Below are 26,661 nucleotides of genomic sequence, written 5' to 3'. Positions count from 1 at the left end.
TCTTTCTTTCTTTCTTTCTTTCTTTCTTTCTTTCTTTCTTTCTTTCTAAGATTTTATTTATTTGAGAGCACGAGAGAGATAGCATGAGGAGGATGAGGGGCAGAGGGAGAGGGGAGAAGCAGGCCCCTGCTGAACAGGGAGCCCGATGCAGGGCTTGATCCCAGGACCTCAAGATCATGACCTGAGCTGAAGGCAGATGCCTAACTGACCGAGCCACCCAGACGCCCCATAAATAATGTTTCTTAATTGTGTTGTGTGATATCTTTCTTTTCTGACTAGAATGTAGGCTTTATGAGGTTTGGGTTTTTGTTTTTTTTTTAATTCTGTTTCCTGCTTTATTTTTAATACCAAAAATAGTGCTTGGTAAGCATTCAATAAATATTTTATAATTGAATACTCCACACTATAGATCCCTATAAACACTATAGTGTTTTGTTTATTTATTTATTTATTTTTAAAAGATTTTCTTTATTTATTTGACAGAGACACAGCGAGAGAGGGAACACAAGCAGGGGGAGTGGGAGAGGGAGAAGCAGGCTTCCCGCTGAGCAGGGAGCCCAATGCAGGGCTCGATCCCAGGACCCTGGGATCATGACCTGACCTGAAGGCAGACACTCAACCGACTGAGCCACCCAGGTGCCCCCCTTTCTAGTGTTTTAAAAAGAACTTCCACATTCTTTAGATTATTTAACACACAAAGAAGGATTTAAATAGAACTAGCACTCGTAGAAGAACAATTCTGAGTTACCGCTAATATAGGCATTGTTTCTACAACAATCCCCCCAAAATAGCGGAGTGTAAACTGTTAGATTTGAGTGAATCCAAGATCGTCTGCAAGGTACTCTCATTCTCACTTTTCTTACTTGTAAAATAGATATAATGATGCTTTTTTTTTTTTAAAGTAATCTCTCTGCCCCTTGTGGGGCTTGAATTCACACCCCAAGATGAAGAGTCGCAGGCTCCACTGACTGAGCCAGCCAGGAGCCCCCTAATAATGCCTTTCTTAAGGGATTCTAGTTCAAACTAAATTTGACACTATGGGCAGAGGATTTAGGACTACTACCGTTAGCCTTGTGATTACAGTAGAGCTCCCTTATCTGCAGGGCTTACTATCCAAGATCCCCAGTGGATGCCTAAAACTGCAGATAGTACTGAACCCTTATATATACTGTGTTTTTTTCTATACATGCATACCTATGATAAAATTTAATTTATAAATTAGGCACAGAAAGATTAACAATGATAACAATAAAAACAATTATTAACAATATACTGTAACAAAAGTCATGTGAATGTGGTCTCTCAAAATATCTTGTACTGTACTCACCCTTCTTTTTTTTTTTTTTTTTAAAGATTTTTTTTATTTATTCATTTGAGACAAAGAGATACAGAGAGAGAGAGAGAGAGAGCACGAGCAGGGAGAGAGGCAGAGGGAGAGGGAGAAGCAGGCTCCCCACTGAGCCAGGAGCCCGATGTGGGGCTCGATCCCAGGACCCTGGGATCATGACCTGGGCCGAAGGCAGACGCTTAACCATCTGAGCCACCCAGGCGCCCCTGTACTCACCCTTCTTGATACAGATGCTTACGTGATAAAATGTCTGCATGATGAGATGAAGGTGACTGACATAGGCATTGTGATGTAGCATTAGGCTACTACTGACCCGACAATACTGGACCATGGTTGAACATGGGTAACTGAAACGGTGAAGAGTATGGATAAGCTGGTGGTGGGGCGGGGGGTGGTGGATACTGTTCTGTTAATTATATGGCAGTCGATTCATAAAGCAGCCCATAGAATGGACCACTCATAACTGCTTCCTGTCTCCTGGAGCATAATAGACAAGGATTAATTTTTCATTTATTTAGCAGATATTAATTCAGTACTAATACCTGCCAAGCAGTGTTTAGTACTTGGAAATACTGGGATGTCAGAAGAAACTGTCTATCCTCATGGAGTTTATAGTTTAGCAGAGGAATCAGACATTACCCTATTAATTGTGAAAGAGACTACGTAGAAGAAGTGCAGGTTGCTATATGCATGGACACAGCAATAACAATAGTGATGGTAATAGAAGTAGTGAAGATTTATGTAGCTCGTGTTATAAGCCACTGTTATAAGATCTTTCTATGTTAGCTCATGTAATCCTCATTACACTCCTGAGGTCAGTACTGTTATTATCCCACTTTACACTTGAGGAAACTGAGGACGGACTGGCTACATTGTAAGTGCCACAACCATATTGCTAATAAATGGCAGAACTAGGATTTATTTATTTACTTATTTTCAAAGTATGTATGTATGTATTTATTAGAGAGTGCACAAGCAGGGGAGGGGCAGAGGGAGAGGGAGAGAGAGAATCCCAAGCAGGTTCCATATCCAGTGCAGAATGTGACGGGGGGGCTCAGTCTCACAGCCTTGAGATCATGACCTGATTCAAAACCAAGAGTTGACACTTCACTGACTGACTGAGCCACCTGGGCACGTGGGCAAATCTAGGATTTAAACCTGGCCTCAGAGGTCACATTCTTCAGTGTTTTATAGTACTGGGGACCTAACCTGAGGAAGGGCAGTTGGGGAGACTTCTTGAGGAAGAGATACTTGAACTGAAATCGGAGAATAAAAAAAAGTTGAAGTAAGGGAAAGCATGAAAAAGTACTGGGTAGGGTAGAACATGACTTGTTAAAGGAACAGAGAGGGGTCCAGAGAGCCACAGATGGAAAGAAGAATGAGGGAAGAGATCTGGTGAGAGGCAGGCGAGGCCATGGTGAGGATTCAGGATTGGGCCTGTGTTAGAGGCATAGGAGTTACAAACGTACTTGGAATGGGAATGGCATGATGGGTCCTGTGCTTTAGCAACACAGAGGCTACTGGGAGGACAGTCTTTCAGATGGATGAAGACAGTGCCCACCACTTTCCTAGGACTTCTCCCAGTTCCCTCCCCCTTACATGATTTGGTTCCCAGACCTTGGTGCACACCATCATTGGCACTGTATATAGAACTTGGGAATTGTTTGAATCGTATTTAATAGTCATTTCCCCCCAAGGTTCAAGCACTGTCTTCCTGTTGGCCCTGACAATCATAGCCAGCACCCAGGCTCTGACGCCCACTCACTACCTCACCAAGCCGGATGTTGAGAGACTGAAAGCCTCACTGGACCGCCCTTTCACAAGTTTGGAATCTGCTTTCTACTCCATCGTGGGACTCAGCAGCCTTGGTGCCCAGGTGCCAGATGTAAAGGTAAGGCTACTTTTGTCTTGGCCTCATCCCTTAACTGTGTTCCTCGTGTGTACTTCAGAACTCTTGCTCCTTTGAGGATGACCAAGGCTAATCCAATATAATAAATACTTTCTTCAGTCTGACAGATTTTTTTTCTTTTAATGCCTAATGTATGTTTAGGACCATGCCAGGTGTTTTAGTAGAATATAAAGAAGAGCAAGTTTTAGAAACTTTACTTTTTATTTTTAAGCTTAAATTTTGCCTCTAGAAACTATTGCTCTAGTTCTGAGTGAGACTGTATAGTACCACATGTACTTCTTAAGTGCCCTATATGTGTGACAAATAAAAGAGTTTAAGATGGGGGCATTCATTTTTATTAAACACTGCCAGTCACTGCATCAGGCACTTTTGATATACTTTTTGGACCTTTGTTGAGGAAAATGCATTACAACTAAAACTTCCTGGATTTAGGAAGAGGTTCAGTCTTTTCTTCTTCTTTTTTTTTTTTTTTTTTTTTTTTAGCGATTTTATCTATTTATTTGAGAGAGAAAGAGTGTGAGCGCACAAAAGCAGGGAGGAAGGGCAGAGGGGGAGGGAGAAGCAGGCTCCCTGGGATGTGGGGCTCGATCCCAGGACCGTAGGATCATGACCTGAGCTGAAGGCAGACACTTTAACCGACTAAGCCACCCAGGTGCTGCCTGGGAAAATGTTCAGTCTTAAGTGAGTTTACATTTTATTTTATTTTATTTATTTTAAAGATTTTATTTATTTATTTGAGAGAGAGAGACATAACAAGAGAGGGAACACAAGCAGGGGGAGTGGGAGAGGGAGAAGCAGGCTTCCCACGGAGCAGGCAGCCCGATGCGGGGCTCGATCCCAGGACCCTGGGACCATGACCTGAGCTGAAGGCAGACGCTTAACGACTGAGCCACCCAGGCGCCCCGTAAATTTACATTTTATTCATTACAGCAGCCTGGACAGCTAGGGCAAAGAGGTTAAGACCACGTTTGTCATATAAGCCTTGTGTATTAGTTTTCTTTTTTTTAAAGATTTATTTATTTATTTTAGAGAAAGAGAACTCGAGTTGGGGAAGGGGCAGAGGGAGAGAATCTCAAGTAGACTCCCACTAAGCGCAGAGCCTGTCGCATGGCTCAGTCTCACGACCCTGAGATCACAACCTGAGCCAAAATCAGGAGTTGGCCACTTAACTGACTGAGCCACCCAGGTGCTCCTGTGTATTAGTTTTCTATGGCTGCATAACAAATGACCACACATTTAGTTATTTAAAATGGCACTCATTTATTAGCTGACAGTTCTGTGGTCAGAAGTCCAGGCAGGCTTGGCAGGGCTCTCTAGTTAGTGTCTCAGAAGGTCAAAATGATGGTGTTGGCCAGGCTGGGCTCTTATCTGCAGGTTCTGGGGAAGAATCTGCTCAGTCTCTCCTCCAGATGGTTAACAGAATGCATGTAGTTCCTTGTGGTTGTAAGTCTGAGATCTCCATTTTCTTGTGGGCTATCAGCCAAAGGCTGCTCTCTGTTCCTCAAGGCCACCCACATTTTTTCTTATGTTATCCCCTCCCCATTTAAATCAGTAATGACATGTTAAGTTCTTACTCTTCAAATCTCTGACCTCTTCTGCTACCAGTCGGAGAACTCTGCTTTTAAAGATCCTTTTCATCTATAACAGTTTCCGTCTTCCCCTCCCCCAGTACCTTTTATTTGTAGAACAAGCCAGATCACTTATCCTGGAGAAGTTTCCACATTTTGCCTTTGATTAATAGCATCTTCATGCTGTTTGTTTGTGTTTTTTTTTTTTTTTAAGGTTTTTAAAAATTTATTTGAAAGAGAGAGAGAGAGAAAGAGCATCAGCTGGGGGGAGGGGCAGAGGGAGAGGGAGAAGCAGACTCCCCGCTGAGCAGGGAGCCCAGTGTGGCGCTCATCCCAGGACCCTGGGATCATGACCTGAGCTGAAGACAGACACCTAGCCAACTGAGCCACCCAGGCGCTCCCTCATGCTGTTTTTGAACATAATTCCTATCTTTTTTTTTTTTTAAGATTTTATTTATTTATTTGACAGAGAGAAACACAGCGAGAGAGGGAACACAGCAGGGGCAGTGGGAGAGGGAGAAGCAGGCTTCCTGCTGAGCAGGGAGCCCAATGTGGGGCTCGATCCCAGGACCCTGGGATCATGACCTGAGCCGAAGGCAGACGGTTAACAACTGAGACACACCCAGGTGCTCTACTTCCTCTATTTTTTATTCCTATAAGCAGATAGTTAGCTCTTGAGGCTTAATTATATTCAGGTCAGTTTTCTTGGCAGAAATATTTCATAGGTGGTGCTATATACTTCCTGTCATTCGTGCATAATATCTGGTTGTTTCACTTTTAGTTATGATAAAGTTGCATCAGTGGATTTGGGTATTGTCAGATTAACCTATCTCTTGTAAACAGTATATGGTAGGGACTTTTTTTTTGTTGTTGTTGTTTTTGTTTTCTAAGATTTTATTTATTTATTTGAGAGATAGAATGAGATAGAGAGAGAGCATGAGAGGGGAGAGGGTCAGAGGGAGAAGCAGACTCCCCGCCGAGCAGGGAGCCCGACATGGGACTTGATCCCGGGACTCCAGGATCATGACCTGAGCCGAAGGCAGTCGCTTAACCAGCTGAGCCACCCAGGCGCCCTGTTGTTGTTGTTTTAATCCAGTCTGACAATCTCTGTCTTTTAGTTGGGGAGTTTAGTCAGTTTATATTTAATGTAACTATACTGTTGGGTTTAAGTTTACCATCTTGTATATTTGTTTTTTACTTGTCTAGCTATTTTTTCCTTCCTTCTTTCCTGTCTTAGATTGAATAAAATTTTGATTATTCCATTTGATCTCTTCTGTTGGTTTTTTAGCTCTACTTATTTTTTTTAGTAGTTGCTCTAGAGATTGTAATATGCATTTGAACTTATCACAGTCTACTTTGAATTATTATTTTGCTATGTCACGAATAGTGAAAGAACCTTATAACAACATATTTCTATTTAAACTCCCTCATTTGTGGTATCATTTTCACACTTTTTACTTTCTTTTAAGTATCACAGCCTTATACTGTCTGTTGTCCAGTGTCTCAACTTCATATATTTTTTCAGTTCTACAGTTATTTATGGCAGGAGGGTAAGTTCAATACCTTTAATTCTGCCATGGCCAGAACTGGTAGTCCCAGTTAATGTTTTGCAATCCATGGTGGTTGTTATTCTTTTTTTTTTTTTCTTTTTCTTTTTTGAAGTATAGTTGACATGCAATAACAGTTGTTATTCTTTTTGATGCTCAGAATGTCTTTGTGTGTTTTTTGTTCGTTTTTATGTGATTCAGCAGTCTGACAGTTTCTGATGTCTTAGGCTTATTTTTACATTTCCTGCTCCAGACTAGCATCAGTAATTGTAATTGATTTATTGAATGCCTTGTATATGCTGGGTACAGTGGATATATTATCTTGAGTTAATTGTCTTAATTCTAAGTGGTCAGAAATATTATCCTGTAATAGAGAAGGAAATGGAAGCTCAGAGAGATTAAACAATTTGGCTGATGTCTGCCAGCCATCATCTTAATACCATATGGCAGAACTGTTGACGAACTATGGCCCCCAGAGTCAAATCCAGCTTGAAGCCTGTTTTTTGTAAATAAAGTTTTATTGGAACACAGCCACACCCACTCATTTATATATTGACTGTGGCTGCTTTTGCACTTTAGCAATAGAGTTGAGTAGTTACTAAAGAGACTGTCTGGCCCAAAAAGCCTAAAATATTTACTCTGTGGTCCTTTGCAAAAAGTTTGTTAATCCCTGCTGTATGAGGTCCATACTTACTCAGGTTTCTTCCTGACAGCTGTCTCTTGTTTCTTCCTAGCATTTCTTTCCTATTCATGACTGTTTTAAGGAAACAGACTTTTCCTTGTGTTTGCCCTGTTATAAATCCTGTAGGTGAATGTACCTCCTTAGTCAAATTAGTTTTTCTCCAAAGAAAGAGTGTAGGCATCAGCGCTAGTTAGCCCAGGTTTTTTTTGTTTTTGTTTTTTTTTAATATTTTATTTATTTATTGGGGAGAAAGAGTGCAGAGCGAGTGAGCTAGCGAGAGAGAGAGAGAGAGCACGAGTCGGGGGGAGGGTCATAGGAAGAGGGAGAAGCAGACTCCCTGCTTAGCGGGGAGCCTGATATGGGGCTCGATCCCAGGTCCCTGGAATCATGACCTGAGCAGAAGGCAGACGCTTAACCAACTGAACCACCCAGGTGCCCCTTGCCCAAGTTTTTGATTCTGGTTCCACCTCTCTATAAAAGGGGAGTTATGATGCCTTCCTCACTGGATCATTGTAAAGATAAAGTGAAATCATATTATGCCAAGTAAGTGATTGGTCCACAAAAGGCCCTTCAAGTGGTAATTATTATTATCATCATCAATATTTAAAAAGTTTTGCTTCTATTTATAATCTATTCAGGTGAGTTCAGACAATGCCTGGTGCAGATACTGCAGTGTACAGAAGGCTGCACTGTCTGTAGAGGGGGGACGCCTGGGGATGAGAGAGAGCAAACTGGGAGACAGAGTGGAGCAGTCTTGACTCGTAGAGGTTTTGTATTGTGAGGTATAGGAGATAAAATTGGAATATTAGGTTAAGGTTGAATTTTGGTGGATTTGAATGCAGGAGAGCGGTTTCTACTGGTCATTTTCAAACTTCTGTGGAACTCTGGGATTCAGTCTAGGGGGGATCATGGAGGAGTGAGCCACTCTCACGTTAGCTAGAGCAGTGCCTTTTTCTCTGTCTCATGATTGGGAGTTCCACATACTGGATTTAGGTTGAACACATACTCCTTGAGGTGTTCCCTGCTGATGTCCTGCACACATACTCCTTGAGGTGTTTTCCTGGATTTAGGTTGAACACATACTCCTTGAGGTGTTTCCTGGATTTAGGTTGAACACATACTCCTTGAGGTGTTCCCTGCTGATGTCCTGAGTTTGAAGGGTCGTTGGTCAGGGCTGAAGATACAGGCTGAAGCTCTCCAGACAGCTGCAGTGCAGTGTGATTGGGGGTAATTGCATGGTTGGGCCAGCTATGGCTTTATGTTTATAAAATAGACTCTAGAGTCAGACTGCTTGGTTTCAAGATCTTGACTTCAGAGCTCTACAGCCGAGTGACCTGTGCAGCTTTACTGAACCTTTCAGAATCTGTTTTCTCATCTGTAAGATGGAGATAATAATAATAATAATAGCTTGCAGGTGATGCGAGGGAAGTTAGCATGGTGCTGGCATGTGGTGAGTACGTACTAAGTATTAGCTCCTAGCTCTATTATATAGTAGTTGGGTTCATGTACATTGATCGACATTTTTTCTCCACTGTCATCCCCGTTGCTTGATGTCTAATACACACAGGTTGTGCAACAAGTAATGTTGAATGAATTGTAAACGTTAGCTTATTAGAAATGGAAGCTCTCAAATGTGCCTGTTGATCAGAAAACAAATGGGTTATTCACACACTTCACTCTTCGAGTCGCTTATGGAGGGTGCTGTGGTGATTGTGTAATGTGTGCGTTATCAACAATGGAAGGAAGGGAGTTGAATGCAAGTTTCAGGCTATTGAATTGCCTTATTGGTTGTGCACACTAAATAAATCCGTTGACGACAGTCTCCATTACTGCTACTTCCATGTGGTGATACGTGTCCTGCTCCATTATTGTTGCTTTCAGCTGAGCAGAGAGAACTCCTTCGGTCCTGCTAGATGCATTGAACTGATTGCTCTCAGGGATAGATCCTTAGGGGAGATTTTGGTTATTTTGTCACAGGGATTTTAGCAGCAAAACCAAGAGGAATGGGGCTTACTAAGAAGTTGAGAATAGAAAGCAGTTCTAGAACAGCAGAGTGTGGAATGAGTTGATTTTAGGTGTTATGAAGAGTGAACATCTTTCATTTTAATAGGTGCAGTACATGTATATTTAAAAACCATAGGTACCTGAGAATGATGATTTTATGGATATTATTGCTTAGCTTTCTATAAGATTTAAGAACAGTGGTGGGAGTTTTGTATTCATTATACTGAAAATATGAAGTAAATAGGATATATACTATGGCAAAATTGTGATGTAGTATTCGAGTGACTGAAATCAGTGAACATTAGGCAGTGTATACAGGTTGTGAATCATACACTTTCCCTATCTGTAAAAGGGGATGGTGATAACTATCTTACAGGGTTGTTATGGGGATTAAATGAGATGATAAAGTATAAAGTGCTTAGTTCACTGTCTGGTACATGGTGAGCACTTATGAAGGTTGGTATATTTGTACCGTTCAACAAGTACTGAGCGCTTGCTGAGGGCCAGATACTCACCTGATTGCTGGGGAGAGCAGTCAGACATTCCTTCGGGCAGTAATTTATTTACGCAGCATCTGCTATGTGCCAGGCATTATGCTAAGTGCAGAGAAGACAACAGCTCATTATCTAGTCAAAGACAGGAACCATGATAGCGAGACCAGGTGCTGAGTGCAAAGGGACTCCTAGTGTATGGAAGGTCCCAGACACAGGTAGTGTGAGAGTCCAGTAGAGGGAGCAGCTTGCTCACCCTGTCTGCTGGGAAAGCTTACTATAAGCCCCGACCTTGTACAGGGGGATTGCTATCTGTACGGGCTGCTGCACAATTTAGTCATTCAGCAGCTACTTAGTGAGTTTCTGCTATGTGCTAGGCTCTGGGGATTCAGTATTGAACAGTGAGAGAGAGCCTCTGCCTTCTTGGAATGTATACTCTAATAGTGGAGATAGGCATTGGTCATATAATCAAGTAGATATATGAATATTTGTAACAATGGTAAGTTTTATGACGGTGAGATATATGCTGTTATAAATAGGGAACTTTGACTTGGTCAGGGATGGCTTTCCCAAGGAAATCTCTGAGCTTAAATCTCACTCTGTAGCCCCCTAAATTACAGCTCCTTGAGCGCAGGGACTTTGTTCATTTTATTTGTTGTGCATCTCCAGTGCCTAGAGTAGCACTTGGCATATGGTAGGCACTCAGTCGCTGTTTACTAAGTGAAGGAAGGGATGATTGATCTGAATTCTAAAGGGAAAGTAGAAGTTAACTGGAAGACTGGGGAGGGAAGGAACTTCAGGCAGGGGGAATGGCAGGTGCAAGAGTCCTGTGCAGGCAGGGAGTAGGTTACATTTGAGAGACTGAGAGGAGGCCACATGTGGAGCTCCGGATAATGGGAGAGAGAGGAGTGGAGCCTGAGGGGAAGGTAGTGGCTAAGTCTCAGTGCCTTGGTAGCCACAGGAAAATGTTTGCTTTTTCTCTAAAGAGCCGTTGATTTTAAGCAGCAAGTATCAGGATCCATTTTCATTTTGGAAAGCCTTCTCTCCTGTTCTGTAGAGGACAGACTTTGTCAGGGGAATATGGGGCAGGACTGAAGGCAGAAAGGGTGCAAAAGATAACACCCAGACTTCCAACTTCTGCACAGGTGGATGGTTGGGCCATTTTGTAAGACGGGAACACGGAAAGAGAATTAGGTTTGTGTGGGCAAGACCATGAATTTGGTCTTAAACATGTTGAGCTTGAAGTGCCTTTGAGTCATGTAAGTGACCATTGAGAGAAGTCTGGGCTGGGGGTACAAATCTGAGACTGCCTGCATAGAGGTTCTGGATGAAGCTGTGGGCATGAATGAGATTGCCTAGGGAGAGAAAGGATGGATGAGAAGTGGGCCAAGGAGTTGAAAAACTCCACTGTTGAATGATCAGGTAGAAGAGGATGAAACTTTAAGGAGCAGCTGAGAGTAGAAGAGCCAGGAGAGTGCAGGGGAATCCTCGAAGGGGAGGGAGGGAATATTTCAGAATGGGGAAGTGACCAGTTCTGTCCAGTGTTGAGGGAGGGAGTACTGGGAAGTATGCTTTGGCTTTTCTGATTGGAGATTTGCTGGTAGAAAGAGAAAGAAGGTAGCAGATCGGGGGGGGGGGGGTGTAGGTAGAAGGATCAAGGAAAGTTTATTTTAAAAGAAGTCTTGAAGGGACGTCTGGGTAGCTCAATCGGTTGAGTGTCTGCCTTCAGCTCTGGTCATGATCCCGGGGTCCTGGGATTGAGTCCCATGTCAGGCTCCCTGCTCAGCCGGGGGCCTGCTTCTCCCTCTGCCTGCCGCTCCCCCTGCTTGTTCTCTCTTTCTCTCTTTCTTTCTGTCAAATAAATAAATAAAAATCTTAAAGAAGTCTTGAGTTTTGTTAATATGTCAGGAGTTACCAGTTGAGAGGGAGAAGTTGAACTGACAAGGTGGATGGGCTTCCCGACGGAGAGAAGAGCCTGTACGAAGCCTGGAGGCTTAAAGGTGCTTGTTGGGTGTTGGGGGCAGTGGGTGGGTTGTCCAGGGCAGCTGGAGCAGAGGCATGGGGGGAAGTGTGGTAAGACATGCATACGAGAAAGGTGGGCCCGGTTACAAAGGATCTGGTGCGGGGGCTCTTGCCTGGGTATGCCTCCATAGCACAACAAGGCAACAAAAGTCTGGCGAGATTACAGAGTGTGGTGTGAGAGGGGTTAAGAGTAGTTGGGAGACGTTGATGGACGAAATAAGGGAGAGGTAAGGGCAGATGAAAGAGATTTAGCTGTCTTTTCTTGACTCCTGATTCTGTTCGGGGAACTGTAGGGAAGAATGGGTTGAGAAAAGCACTGATGTTCTTCGCTCAGGAGGATGTTTAGATAATTGGAGCATTAATAGAGGGCTCAGAAAGTTGGAGAGGAGCAGATAGGGAATGGACATTTAGGGGGTGATTTGCAGGCTTCAGTTGGGAAGATGAGTCTGGAATAAGGACAGCTGAAGTCAGAGTTAGAAACTGCTGGAAGTAGCCAGCTGAGGCCTCAGCAGTGGGTGGGCTTACTGAGCATCCAGGGTGTGTCTCCTGGGTTTTTCTCTCACTGCTGCTGCTGCTGTTAAAACCTAGTTGACACTGGGAGCTTTGAGGCCACTGACTGCTCGTACTGTTTACCTTGATTTGTCTGGGCAAAGAATTAGAATTGGCATGTTGCTGGTTTTCTTCCAGGACAAATCAGAGGTGGTACAGCTCAGGCTGCCTGGGTGTGAATTCTAGCTCCTCCATTAAGAGCTGAGTGACCTTGGATAAGTAACTTTGCCTCTCTGATGCCTCAGTTTTCTTGTCTGTAAACGTAAGATAATAGGAGAACCTAATGCATAGTGAGAAATGCACATCAAGCACTTAGAACAGTGTTGACACATCATGGCAGCAATGACCATCATCCTTGTTTAGGGGTCTCAGATGCTGTTGTTCTACCGTTAAAGCACCAGATGGCGACAAAGCACGTGTCTTAAGCTTGCCTACACTCTGCTGAAGGATTCCTTAACTAGATTGTTCTCTTCAGATCCCTAATTTGTGCAGTGTGAAGTATTTCTTTCTTTGGTTTCTTTCAAACTTCTGGTTGAAACTCATTTGTTTTGAGACTGCTATTTAAATTTTATTCATAAGATTAAAAAATAGATTTTTGGTTAAAGTAGCACATGCACACGGTAAAGCATCAGATAATACAGCACAGCTGTTAGTGGAAAGCAGCAACCTGTTATGTGGCCCACCTTGCCCTACACTCTGTCCTGCTCCTCAGAAGCACCCACTTTTAACTATTTGATTGCCATTTAATTATGAATAGGTGACTTTTATGTTACCTCAATCAAAACATTTAGTGCTAGAACTATTAAATAATATTTCTTGGAGTTTGATACAATAAGAATAGTATGGATTTTATAATGTGCCTGCTTTGTGGCAGGCCCTGTGATTGGGGTTCATCCCAAGTCTTTGCTCTTAGGTAACTGGTCATGGAGGGTGGTAGTTAGTACCGTATGGTAAGTGCTTTAGGGGAGCACTCTGGGGGGAAGGCACCTGGCCTAACTTGGGATGAATGTCAGTGAAGGTTTTTTGGAAGAGGTGACACCTGAGCAGAGCTGAAGCTAGGATCTGGTTTGGCAGACAGGAGGAACAAAGGACAGGTGCTCCCAGCGGCGGGAATAGCAGGGTCACATACATACCAAGGCGAGATCAGAGTGTCTTTGGGTCGCCAGAGTGTGATGGAGGGTAAGATTTGGGAGTTGGAGGTGGTGTGGTGATGAAGCTGGCACTGAAAGTGAATGTCAGTCATGAGGGCATTTTATGCTGTATCAGAAACTTGGAATCTTGTTCTGAGGATAGTAAGGAACTACCCAAGGGTTCTGATACGTGGTTGCATTTGTATTTTCTAAAGATCATCTTGAGCATTCAGTATGCAGAATGGACTACGTGGCTTGAGACCAGTTAGGAGATGATTATAACAATCTAGGTAGAAATGGCAAGTGCCTGAAATAAGGCAATGAGAGAAGCCAGAGGATGGCGATTGGGTTTGGAAAACGAGAAGGGAGATAAGTTCACTAGTCCTGTAGGGTAAGGGAAAAGTCAAGAATGATTCCTAGGTTTCTGCTTCAGGTAGTTGGGTATGTGGTGATGCATATACACGAGCTAGAAAGTCCAGGTGAAGGAACAGGAGGTTTCAAGTTCATTTTAGATGTGCTGAACCTGACTTAGCTTTGGAGACATCTAAGTGGAGACTCCAGTACAGTTAGAATCAGAGGAGACACTTAGCTTTGTCACTTTTACCAGGTAACTTACGACTCCAAGCCTCAGTTTCTTTTTCTGTTAAATGGGAATGATAATTATCTACCACAGGGTCCTTAGATGTTCATTAAGAGGAAGAGCATCATAAACAGCACAGGTTATGGCCAGAGCAGGTGGTCAATGGAAGCGGTTTCTTTCCTTTTTTTCTAGGGTTCAGAAGGACTAAAGTACTTGAGATTTGTTGCTCTTGGCATGAACTCAGCAATTTTGTGTAATACAGTGTTCTAAGGAAAATACCTACTTAAAACGTGAAATCTTGTATAGCTCATACTTTAAGCCATCATAGATTGCTTAGAATTTTGTCATCAAAAAGCATGTATACTTTCCCAGTCTCTGTGTATATCACCACTTATCACTGACTTTCCACCCCTATTTAGAAAGCGTGCACCTTCATTAAGTCAAACCTTGATCCAGGCAATGTGGACTCCCTTTTCTATGCTGCCCAGTCCAGCCAGGCCCTCTCAGGGTGTGAGGTGAGTCTAACTTCTACATTTATATTTACTTTTGAACTATAAAATGTGTTTTTTTTAAAGAGGGAGGGTTGTGTCAGATTAATTTTTTTTTTTTTAAACAATGAGAATCCATTAGTGTGGGTGGAAATTCCATTCTTATGATTTTATTTTTCTTAAGAAAATGGAGTTTATTTTTTCCCCCTGAGTTTTCACTTTTCGTGGCTTTTAAATAACTTTTTCCTATAGTTGCCTCTCTTCTGGGAAGCCTTGATTTTTTCTTTCCATCTCCCTTTAACGTTTAAAAATGTTCAAAGTAAAGGAAGAATGCCCCTCATACCAGATTGCTGGAAATCCATTTTATTGAACATAGGGGAGCCATATAAGCAGACACGTGACTTGCCAGAATCTTTTCAAAAGCGTTGTGCTGCATTCCTACAGACACTGAATTCTGGTGTCTGAGGAGCTGAGCGGCAACGATGGTGCGCCGCCGGGTGGTGTGACTTTGGTGGTTGCTCTGCATGTTGTTGGCCACCCACTGCCAGCACCTGTTCTAAAACTCTGTGTCTGCCAATCCTTTCTTAGATTTCTGTTTCAAATGAGACCAAAGATCTGCTCCTGGCAGCTGTCAGCGAAGACTCATCCGTAACCCAGATCTACCACGCCGTGGCCGCCCTCAGTGGCTTTGGCCTTCCCTTGGCTTCCCAAGAAGCACTCGGTGCCCTTAGCGCTCGCCTCAGCAAGGAGGAGACTGTGTTAGCGTAAGTCATTGTGTCGAGTGCTTCTCTGGCTTCTTCGGTGGCAGAGACTGTCCTGAAGAGGGTTCATCCACTGGTTCAGCAAATCTTTTCTGGGCACCTGCTCTGTGCTGTGTGCTCCTCCGGGCGCTGCAGCCGCAGTATTCAACTGAGGCAGGCAAGGTCCCTGTCCTGATGGGCTCACTTGGACACCGTGTTCCTCACGACACTAAGTCTGAACATAAACACACTGCCCCATAAAGACAGAATTGCTTTTGAGGTGAGAGGCTGCAGCAAGGGTTGGGAGATAACCGAGGGAAAGTGAGTCCAGCGAGCCGCGTGCATTTGTTGAGCATTGGCCAGGGCACAGTGAGCTGTTGGTGGTGGGGGCTCTGCACTGGAGGAGGGCTTACGGCATCCCTTGAGGTTGTGAGAGACGGCATCTGGTGGGAGAAATGCATGCTCCGAGGGGAGAGCATTCTAGCAGTCGGACTCTACTACTCTGCAAAAGGCTTAGGTGAAGGAGAAGCACCTTATAGGAAAGGAACTCTGAGCAATTTTCCTCTTTGTTATAAATTTAAATGTTGTAATTGACTTGACGTTGACTAAAAGTGATAGTATATGTAGTTTTTTTTTCTGTAGCACTGGAACTCATTTAAAATGGTATATATATTTTTTGTTTGTGTCCCCCCCATTCAGTTACAACCCCTGAAAGAGGGTAGAGCGCCTAGCCTCCTGTTAATTGTTTAGCAATAGGTTGGTGACACCAATTCCCTGTTGCAGAATAGTTCAGTTTCCCAGAGTTGTTTTTTGGGGGGGGTGTTGTTTTGTTTTGGCTAAGTAAGATCAAAATGTTTCTAAACTGGAAGCTTTGTTAAGGGCAGGGCTCATAGTCAGTTACATTCTCTCTGTCACTTACACCCTACTCATTTTCACATGGTCAGTCATCAGTGACTTTGGGGCTATCTTTCCTGGGGCTGATGTTATGTATACACTTTGCCTAGTCAAGTACTGCTGTCCTTCAGTTTTAGATCACATTATTTTGATCTCCTCTCATAATCTCTTGGGGGAGATCTCCAAGGATCCCCAGTGAGATCCGTAGTCTCATGTCATGATATCACTGTCAGTGCCTCAATCTGATGCCACCTTCTACAACAGAATCTTTCCATTTCCCTCCAAGCAAAAAAAAAAAAAAAAAAGTCTCCTTCCTCAAAATCCCAGAACAAGAAAGAGTGCAAAGAAAGTATATCCATATCCATTTTGGAGTTAGACTTGGGTTTGAACACCAGCCTTATTCCTTCCTTGCTGTGTGACTTTGGGGTCATTACTGACCTCCCCGAGCCTCATCTATAAAAGGAGACCGATAATCCTTACATCATAGAACAAATGTCAGGATTAAATGAGATAGTGCATGAGAAGAATCTAATGCAGTGTCTGGGTCTTAGTGGGCATGCAACAAAAGCTCCTCCTCCTCTAGAGCACTTCCTTCCTAGGTCCCTTTCTTAGGAAGCTGATTACTTCCTTGGTTGTACTGTAGTCATTTCTATATTAGATTGTAAGCTTCTTTATTTGTGGTGGTCACACAGTTTGATGCATGGTAGGTGCCCCACAAAGAGTTAATAAAGGCTGAAACTATACTTTGATGTTTCTATTCTCTTGAAGAAAGCTTGCCAGTAGAAAGAGCCACATGCTTGGTATCAGAAAGAACTGTGTTCAAATCCAGACCCTTCTACTTAATACCTCTGTGATCACGAGCAAGCTATTTAGTCCCTCTATACCTCAGTGTATTCATGTGTAAAACGGGTACAGTGGTATTTGTCTCATAGGATTATTGTGAAGATCAAACTAGCAGGATGCCTTGTATAACATTACTACCAACTTGCCCTTGCCCTGTTTAAGGAAATCTGATATAAATTAGGACTTCTAAATGGGCCTTCTACATTTAAGTGGATTTATTCTAGGATATGAATGTTCATAAACTTGTCTAGAATGGAGAAAAAAATTTCTAGGTTTGAATGAACCATCTGAAAAGATGCCATTGTGGTCCCTCATAACCCAATTTCTTTAAAGCCTCTGCTGTATGTTAGCGAGACAAGATCAGCTTTTTAGTGTTTGAATAAAGTACTCCAGAGGGAAAGAAACTGCCAACTGGAGAGTAAGTAATTAAAGCCAGTGACAAAACTTTTCAAAAGCTAAGTGGATTAATTTCATTCTTAAAAACTTCTGAAGTTGTTACCAGCATGACATTCACTCGTTCTAAAGAGAAAAATGATATCTTAATTGAAAAGTTCTTTCTCGGGCATCTTAGCAGCCTTTTCTGGGCTCAGCATTTATCACGGGCAGATGTGGGATTTTTATCTTGTTTGGAAGTTCAGGTTTCATTTTCTCTAGTGCATTCTAACAACAAGCATCCCCTAGGAGTCTTTGAATGCTTGGGGCTTCCCTGCCCATGAACTGTAACTGCTCTGTTTTCTAGCTTGTCATCTTAATGGGATTAGTTTTCCACAGAGGGAATCTAAATGGTTATGATCTCAACGGAAGTAGACAGATTCTCTCTGCACTCCCCAACATGTTGACTTGATGGACAAGTGGTGCGTTTTACACAAAGGCCCCGTCACCTCTTGGGAAATAGGGGACCATTCTGGGGTTGAGCAGCCGTTGCTTAACCACCAGGGGTCCTCTGCTTTCTCCATTCCACCCAGAAAAAGCACCATTTCTATTTTCCAAGTTATCTGCACTAAGAGAATAGAATCTAATAAAAAAAATCGTATGTGCGCATACCTACCACATTCTACCCTCAAAGTTTATCTTATAGAATATTCATCAGTGGATGCAACTACATGAACAAGTCATAAAAAGAATGAGGTACTGACACACACCGCAACATAAGTGAGCCTTGAAAACGTGATGCAAAATGAAAGGAGCCAGACACAAGTTGCATAGTGTATGATCCCATTTATAGGAGATATCCAGAGTAGATAAATCCATAGACACAGATGCAGATTGGGGATTCCAGGGACTGTGCCCATTAAGCTGGGAAGAAGGTACTCAATGGCCACAGGGTTTTCTTTTGGACTGATGGGAACATTTTGGAACTACATAGAGGTGGTGAGATAATATACTACATATCACTGAATTGTTCATTTTTCAAATTGTTAATTTTCTTATGTAAATTTCAATTTAAAAATAGAGAGAGCTATGAATGAGGCCTGTTAACAGAACTGTATGACCTAGTAGAACGTAAAGGTGTATCAACTGAAGAGTCAGTGAGTAAATTGTGGTACATCCAAGCAGTACAGTACTATGTCATGGTTCTTAAGCATGAAGTACGTTTATATGTACTCATACAGAAAGACATATACATTATGCTATTAAGTTAGGAAGTTAGAAAACAATTATCTTTTAGGGGTAGATGTTAAAGGAATTTTAACCTTCTTCTTTAATTATGTATTGCTTAGGGGTGCCTGGGTGGCTCAGTCGTTAAGCGTCTGCCTTCAGCTCAGGTCATGATCCCAGGGTCTTGGGATCGAGCCCCGCGTCAGGCTCCCTGCTCCATGGGAAGCCTGCTTCTCCCTCTCCCACTCCCCCTGCTTGTATTCCCTCTCTTGCTGTCAAATAAATAAATAAAATCATAAAAAAAATGTATTGCTTGAATTTTTGACAAATATGTGCTTTTATAATTAGAAATAAATGGTAGGTAAAGAAAAGGAGAATAAATTCTGGTTTCAGAACCAAATTCTTTTTATCTTATTTAATGTCTGAAGGGTGAGTGACTTTCAGGTCTCCCAGCAGCGTGAGGATTGCACAAGTATTGAACAGTGAGCATGTGTTTACTGAAAGCTTCCTGTTCATAGCACATGGATCTGGTTTCAGAAAAGTTGCTCCAAATTCTACCCAACAGTCTACAAATGTAGATTCCATAATACTTCTTTGGTCCTAGAGTTTCTCACTCTAGTAGAAAGTTCATAGGCAGCTAAATTCTGCCTAGCACGGTGCATTGTGCAACACGGGGATGCCAAATACCCTGGGCTGAATTGCATTCTGTTCTCCTGAAGAGCTTTTTTCTTCTAAACCTAGGTGAGTCTTACTCAGTGTTCTATATGTGATGCCACTAAGAACAAAACAGATTTCTAGAGGAGGGTGAAGTTGTGCTCCGTCCCTTCTCTGTGCCCACAGTACTCACTTCAGGTCATGTTACCTGGATTGCCTTCTGCTGTTAGGATCTTTGTAACGTCCTTTCCCAACTGGATTGTAATTAAGCTCTTTAATGGCTGAGGCTGTCTTATACTTCTAAAGAACAGGAGAGGGATATTCCTAAAAGCGTCCTAATATAGGAAGGAGTGAGCAGATGAAAGGAGATGAGACTTGACATTCACTGGGGTTCTACCCTTTATCTTCCAGAACGGTCCAGGCTCTGCAGACGGCATCCCACCTGTCCCAGCAGGCTGACTTGAGGAGCATCGTGGAGGAGATTGAGGTGTGAATTTATTTCACCAAATTAATTTCCCGGCTCCTGTCTTTGAAACCCTTTAGAAGAGTCTTGCAGATAGACATGCATGGCTTATTTTGCCCAGTTACATTTCTTTTCATATCCATAGCACACTTATATTCTTTGTATCAGAGCAGTATGTCCTGGGGGATATTCGTTAGGGTAGGATAGTTACACTATCAGTTAGGCGACAAATTACTTTTCTAGCCTTTTGTAGGTATAGGTTCATAGTCCACAGATTTTAGAGCCTAACAAACCTGAAATTCAGGTATTTTTTTCCTGCTACTTATTTCTTTGTAATCTCAGACAAATTATTTAATGTCTGAGCCTCAATTCCTTAAATGGTGTTGTAGGAACAAGTGAGGTTTTAAAGTACCTGGTACATAATAAGTGCTCAGCAAGTGGTCACTGTGTTTTTATTATGACTTGATCCTTTCCTTTGCCTGGGACCTCCTGCTGCTCAGAGACTGCTCTCATGGACTACATAGTCCGTGATGTCAGGCAGTCTACCCAAGTGTCTTCACTGGGTGCCCCACAGGCACATTCACTGCCTTATCATGTTGCCCAGGAGAGGAGCATGTCTCTCTCCATCCTTTAGAGCATTGAACAAGAAAGAGAAATGCTCTGCTCTGTAGGTTGTATCCAGATGGATGGCCGTGGAATCCATCTGTGTCCGGATGCTTCCTGGGTGCCCTGCAGCCTGGTGTCTTCAGTGCCCTGACTCCGGCGCTTGGGCTTGAGTACCAGGGGTCAGGGAAGGAGTGCTCCCAGGGCTGCGGAAGACACTGTTCTCTTCGGATGCCTTTGAAGTATACTTTATTTCTGCCTCAGCATCTTATTTGACAAAGTACTAAATGTCTGAGGGGTTCTCCAGATTTAGAGTGAGATTTCTCAAAACTGCACGGGGTGATGGTGATTTGCATATCTCATTCTGTTATTGCTTGACTTCCAACGTGCTTCCATTTTGTTGTGACAGGATCTTGTTGCTCGCCTCGATGAACTGGGAGGTGTATATCTCCAGTTTGAAGAAGGACTGGAAACAACAGCCTTATTTGTGGCTGCCACCTACAAGCTCATGGACCACGTGGGGACTGAGCCATCCATTAAGGAGGTACCTAACCATTCTCAGGCGTGAAACCCCAAAGGGGTTGTTGACTTTATCTGCTAAGAACAGCTTTTTTTTCAAAGGGGGTGTTGAGTTAGGCTTGGGGTGTAGTCACGCAGTGTCTTGGGTTAGGCATTGAAAATGAGAAACAGATGTAATGCCTATCCTCAAGAAACTGGTTGTCTGTGGAATGGACAGGTAAACAAAGTGTCACATTTGCATTATTTTAGTGTTTTATCATTTTTGTCTTAACAACACTTGAAAGTTTATAAAGCATTCTTTTGTGTGGCTTATTTGATCGCCATAGGAAATCTGAGTAATATGCTCAGTCAGACTTGGTTGCTCTGTAGAGTGGCAGTGCGACATGTGTTGGGGGACACACAGATAATAGGTGGTAGCGATGTCCCTAAACCAGGTCTCCCCATGCTGCAGGCTCTCTCCTTCTTGCGTGTAGTAGACCTCCAGCCTTGTTACATTTGCTTTAAATGGGGGAGGGTACGTCATGAGGTGGTGACAAGAAGGCCACATGTATTACACTAGTGTCACCTCTCTCTTCTTCCTAGTACTCCTTACCGCTTGTCTCGAGTGATTTCCACGTTGGTGGCTCAGGCAAACCCTCCTCCTCTTGAGAAGTACCCTGTTCTCCCTTCCACCTCATCCTTGGCAATGGCTAAATCTTAATTCTTCACTGATTGACATAGTTCTCTGAGAGGCATGTGTGTCTACCAGACATCTATCAAGAGTTAATTCTTTTTTTCTTTTCTCTTCTTTGTGTTTTTTTTTCCCCCTCAAGAGGAGCTTGTTAACCTGAAAGAACCTTTGGTTGAAATGTGTGTGGGAAGTCTCTTTGAGTTGGACCCTCTTTGTATCCCTTGTGCGTGAGAAGGTTACCAACCCTTGAGCTAAAGGATTTAAAATACAAGCTGCTGTTGTTTTAATTTTAGGAGGAGAGATTTGGGTTCCAAGTTAGAACTTTGATTTCTTTTACACATTTTGAGTTCTGTGCTGAGTTTCTTCAAGTAAATAGTAATTAATGATCTGTCTTGGGTAATTTGAATTGATTTTATATTTTCTCTGGAGGATATGACCTAATAATTTATTCATGTATTAGCATTCTTCTGTTGTCTTTGGTTCACCCTAAGTGTAGAAGGTCTGGAGATACCATATTCTCTTAATTTCTATGATGGGTGAAGTGCAGGAATGTGGGTCTTACAGTACAAATCATTTAGGAAATCGCCTATACACGGCACAGTAGATGAATTGGTGATATTCTACATACACAACTTAAACTTTTTCTTGCTTTATTCCCAAGCTTCTACTAACTAGGTATTTGGCTGGAGTAATTTTGCTGTCACTGCTTTTGACATAACCATTCTGGTGAACAGTCACCCATTTTAACATGTCAACAGCCTAGTGATGGAAAAATGTAATTGGTACAATTAAAGAAAATTATTTCATGTCGACTGAATAACACTGTCGGGAACAAGGGAGCTCTTTTGTTAGATTGGAGGTTTTAAAAAACAAAACTGATTGAAGTGGAAAATGTTTCCTCTTAAGCAAACAACCTCCAGAATTTTAATAATGCCTTTTAGGTTCCATTTAAAAAAAAAAAAACCCAAAAAACTGCTTTTAGTTTTCTTCTCTAAACAGCCCATTAGTTCTTAATGGAAAGTTATTTTAGTTTCTTTATAATGTACATTTTGGCTATAAGGTTTCGTCTTGTGAATTCAAACTTAACTCCAGTGTACTGCTCAGAGGAGTGTTGGGAGGGAAGTTAGCTTAGGTGGGAGGGTGAAAGGAATTAGGAAAGAATATATTTTATTCTGGAAGGAGACAAATAGACTTACATGTGAATTTTGATCTTGCCTTTTTTTTTTTCTTTTCCTGTTATAACTTGTAGGAGTTAACCTTTTAACCTCAGTTTCCTCATTTGGAAAACATTGGTAATATCAGTCTTTTCAGGGTTTTTGTCAAGATTTGAGTTCATGCATGTAAAGCACCTGTCATGGTACGTGGCACATATAGTAATCTGGAACACAAGTTACTGTTATATATATTTTGGAATATCCTTTCATATCTCCTTAGTTCTCCAGAGGTACCTTGTATTTGTACAGGAAGCATTCAGTAAACAGTTGACAGATAAATGCGTGAATTTCAGTTTGAACCAGAGAATGAAGAAAACAACCAAATCCAGGTTTTAATCTTAAATGCAGAATATTTGCTTACCACCCCCCTCTACCAATTTGGATTAATGGTGGAAAGATCCTCCATGCGAACACCTAGAAACAGATAAGGAATGACTTGAGCCATTGGGGAGCCAGGGGTGGCTCTCCCGCCTTCCTGCCAGAGGAGGATCTCAAGCTGCGTTTCCCTTTTCTTTCAGGATCAGGTCATCCAACTCATGAATGCCATCTTCAGCAAGAAGAACTTTGAGTCACTCTCAGAAGCCTTCAGCGTGGCCTCTGCGGCCTCTGCGCTCTCTCAGAATCGCTATCACGTGCCAGTTGTGGTTGTGCCCGAGGGCTCTCCTTCCGACACCCACGAACAGGCTAGCCTTCGGGTATGACTTCCGTGTCCACACTGTGTGGCCCTGACAGCTGTTTCCAGTGGAAGGCTCTCAGAAATCTAAGGACTGGTGGAAACCTGATTGTAAACCCCCCCCCCCCCCCCCCCACCGAGGACATACCCATTAAATGTAGAGCAAGGCTCATTTCCCTTAGCTTGGAATTGGGGATATGGCCCCTGGGTGAACTAGTCACAGAACCCTTCAGATCAATCCAGAAAAGGTTTTTTTTTTTTTTCTGGAAGATTTTTTATAGTCAGGCTTTCGAGAAATTAGATGCAAGAGAATTGTATTTCCGGCGTCGTAACACTAAATGTATAGAGAAGTCTTGCTTCTAAAAGACATTTTCCAGTACCAGAACTTTCTAAATACGGTATTTAAAGGCCGCTTTTTAAACTCCCTGGTAATTCTGGTGCTTACAGTTGTTAACACCAGGTCTCTTCCTCCTGCTGTTGGCAGTTTGTCTTTCTACCTCTTCATAGCTTGTCCCTCCCTCTCACTCAGTAGGAGGCAGAGACTGCTTTTTTTTTTAATTTATTTTTTTTAAAGATTTTATTTATTTATTTGACAGAGACACAGCGAGAGAGGGAACACAAGCAGGGGGAGTGGGAGAGGGAGAAGCCAGCTTCCCGTGGAGTAGAGAGCCCGATGCGGGGGCTCCATCCCAGGACCCTGGGATCATGACCTGAGCGGAAGGCAGCGGCTTAACAACTGAGCCACCCAGGCACCCCGCAGAGACTGCTTTTTTATGGCGACTCTCTGAACAGAGAAAATGCATAGATCTTGAATACGCTTGGAGTTTTCATCTCAAATGAGGCATTTGTTGCTGTTGTTTGGAAATCAGTGATAAGCTAACATCTTCATAAGAAATTAGCATTTCATTTATGTCTAAACATTGGGGTTCCACACAGGAGAGTTCCATCGGTTCTACTTTGGTGGCCTCTTCACATGTTCTCTTGAAGAAGTGCGCCCTGTCCTTCAAAATTGCCTCTCCTCTCCCTGCTTACGCTCACACCCCCTCAGCAAAGGCTGGGGTGAGAAATCACCTGATTAACATAGTTCACCATGAGTCAGGAGGGGGCAGCCAAGAGAGCAAAGTAGAAGTATTGGCTTTGTAGCTAGGTAGGCTGGGGTTCGAGTCCTAGACCAACTAAACTGGCCACGTAGCCTCAGTTTCTTCATCTGTCTCAGATGATTGATAAAGGAGCACATGTGTAACGTGCCTATCCTTGTCTGAAGAATGAGAGTGTTGGACAAGATCATCTCTAAGATCCTCCCTACCGCTAACATTCTCTAATCTATCCCATTACCAATTTCCTTGTATTCTGTGTCTGATTTCTGATAGAACGTAGACCAAAGTCAGTGAAGAAGTCTTGAAATAAGGTGTTTCTTCCCCTGCAGAGCTGGCTCCCTGTGGATAAAGCACCCCAGAAACAAAATTTTGTACTCCTTCGGCCTTTGTTGCTACAGATTATTTTAAAATTTATTTCTAGTTGCAGGTCACCAATGTTCTGTCTCAGCCTCTGACTCAGGCCACTGTTAAACTAGAACATGCTAAATCTGTTGCTTCCAGAGCCATTGTCCTCCAGAAGACATCTTTTACCCCTGTAGGGTAAGTCTTGAGCTTATTTTTGAAGGGTACCAATAGACTTGTTTTGCCTGTAGCCAATATAACCCGAATTAATATGGATATTATGAAATACCCCCAAACCAAATTTACCTAAACTTTGGTTAGATATATTTGACTTACTAATATCAAAATTCTATGGTTATATAAGAAAAGGATTTTTAAAGCTAAAAGAGGGGCATCTGGCTGATGTTGTTGGTAGAGCATGGGAATCTTAATTTCGGGGTTGTGAGTTCAAGCCCATGTTGGGTGTAGAGATTACTAAAAAAAATAAATAAATACACTTAAAAAAATTAAGCTAGAAGAATTTTGTTTTAGTTTTACTCTTTCCTTCCCTATTTCTAGTTGTCTCTGTCATTGTGATGTAAGTAGCCAGTTTTAAATTTAATAGTGTTTTTTTCTGATGTATGAGTAATACATGTTTATTGTAGAAGAAATACAGAAAAACACAAAAGATAAAATACAGATCACCCATAGTTCTACCACCTGGAGATAACTCCTGTTCACATTTTGTTGTCCTTTTTTGTCAGCCCCTTTTCTATGCAAATAAATATATTTTTAATTGCATTAGGATTATGCTTTGTTTATAACATTATGCTTTGTCTATAACAGTGTGTCATATTTCCCCCATAGGATTAAATCTTCTTCAGTCTTATTTTTTTTTTTTTAAGATTTTTATTTATTTATTTGAGAGAGAGAACACGGGAGAGAGAGAGACCAGAAGGGGGGGGGGGGGGGGGGGGGGGGGTGGGGGGGGGGGTGGTGGCAAAGAGGGAGCCCGACGTGGGGCTTGATCTTAGGATCCCAGGATCATGACCTGAGCAAAAGGCAGACACTTAACCAACTGAGCCACCCAGATGCCCCTTCAGTCTTATTTTTTTTTTATTAAAGATTTTATTTATTTATTTGAGAGAGAGAGAGAATGAGAGATAGAAAGCACGAGAGGGAAGAGGGTCAGAGGGAGAAGCAGACTCCCTGCTGAGCAGGGAGCCCAATGTGGGACTCAATCCTGGGACTCCAGGATCATGACCTGAGCCGAAGGCAGTCGCTTAACCAACTGAGCCACCCAGGTGCCCCTTCAGTCTTATTTTTAATGGTTATATGTTGTTATGGAAATTTTAAAAGAATTAAGGATCAATTTTTATATGAGACTTTGGTAAGTGTTAAATTGGTAAGCTAATGAGACTGGGAACTCTGAATTTTAGAGAGAATATGCTTTTTTTTTTCTTTTAAAGTAAGCTCTAGGTGCAACATGGGGCTTGAACTCTAGACCATGAGATCAAGAATCGCATGCTAAAAAAAAAAGTGTCGCATGCTCTACTGCTCTACTGGCCGAGCCAGCCAGGTCCACCAAGAATATGCATTTCTTAGACGATGATGAAGATACACAGACGATATGTCAAATTGAAAAGCACAATCATTTTTAGGAATGCTGAGTGGAATGGTAAAAGACATTTGGGATTTTGCTATGTAGTTAGAGTTAATTTTCTACCTTTTCCCCCCTTTAAAATAAGTTATTGATACTTTCATAAAAGTAAGATATGTCATTTTTAGGAAATTCACAAAACACAGGAAAGTAGAAATAATACAAAAAATTGCCTGCAATTATGCTGCTCTACACCAACCTTTTTGAACATTTCTACTCTCTCTTTTTTAAAACATAATAGGGATCATACTGTAGACTGTTTTGCATTTAATTGTGGAAGTCTACCCAAGGGGGGTGGGATTTTAGGGGCTGAGAGGAGAAAACAAAAGGAAAGAAGACTTTAGAGACTTGAAAGAGGAGGTCATTTTAGATCTCTCTGAAGTTTTGCCCACA

The 26,661-nt window shown here is 42.3% G+C and overlaps 1 protein-coding gene across 3 annotated transcripts in view; it reads left to right on the top strand.

Moving 5' to 3' along the window:
• The window catches only part of RPN2 (ribophorin II), a 59,343-nt gene that overhangs the window by 2,308 nt on the left and 30,374 nt on the right, over positions 1–26,661 (top strand). For all 3 annotated transcript variants that reach the window (XM_073880463.1, XM_025875746.2, XM_073880462.1), the window contains exons 2-8: positions 3,046–3,239; positions 14,250–14,345; positions 14,907–15,082; positions 19,460–19,535; positions 20,524–20,658; positions 23,036–23,212; positions 24,709–24,827. In XM_073880463.1, the coding sequence (XP_073736564.1) occupies positions 3,046–3,239; positions 14,250–14,345; positions 14,907–15,082; positions 19,460–19,535; positions 20,524–20,658; positions 23,036–23,212; positions 24,709–24,827 (973 nt within the window). The remainder of the gene's footprint in view (positions 1–3,045; positions 3,240–14,249; positions 14,346–14,906; positions 15,083–19,459; positions 19,536–20,523; positions 20,659–23,035; positions 23,213–24,708; positions 24,828–26,661) is intronic.

The sequence above is a fragment of the Callorhinus ursinus genome, unplaced genomic scaffold (assembly GCF_003265705.2).
Source record: "Callorhinus ursinus isolate GAN/ISIS: 27379988/994484 unplaced genomic scaffold, GSC_fseal_2.0 scaffold38, whole genome shotgun sequence".
NCBI lineage: Eukaryota > Metazoa > Chordata > Mammalia > Carnivora > Otariidae > Callorhinus > Callorhinus ursinus.
The sequence above is the reverse complement of the archived record's forward strand: the minus strand, read 5'-3'. Positions and strand labels throughout refer to the sequence as shown.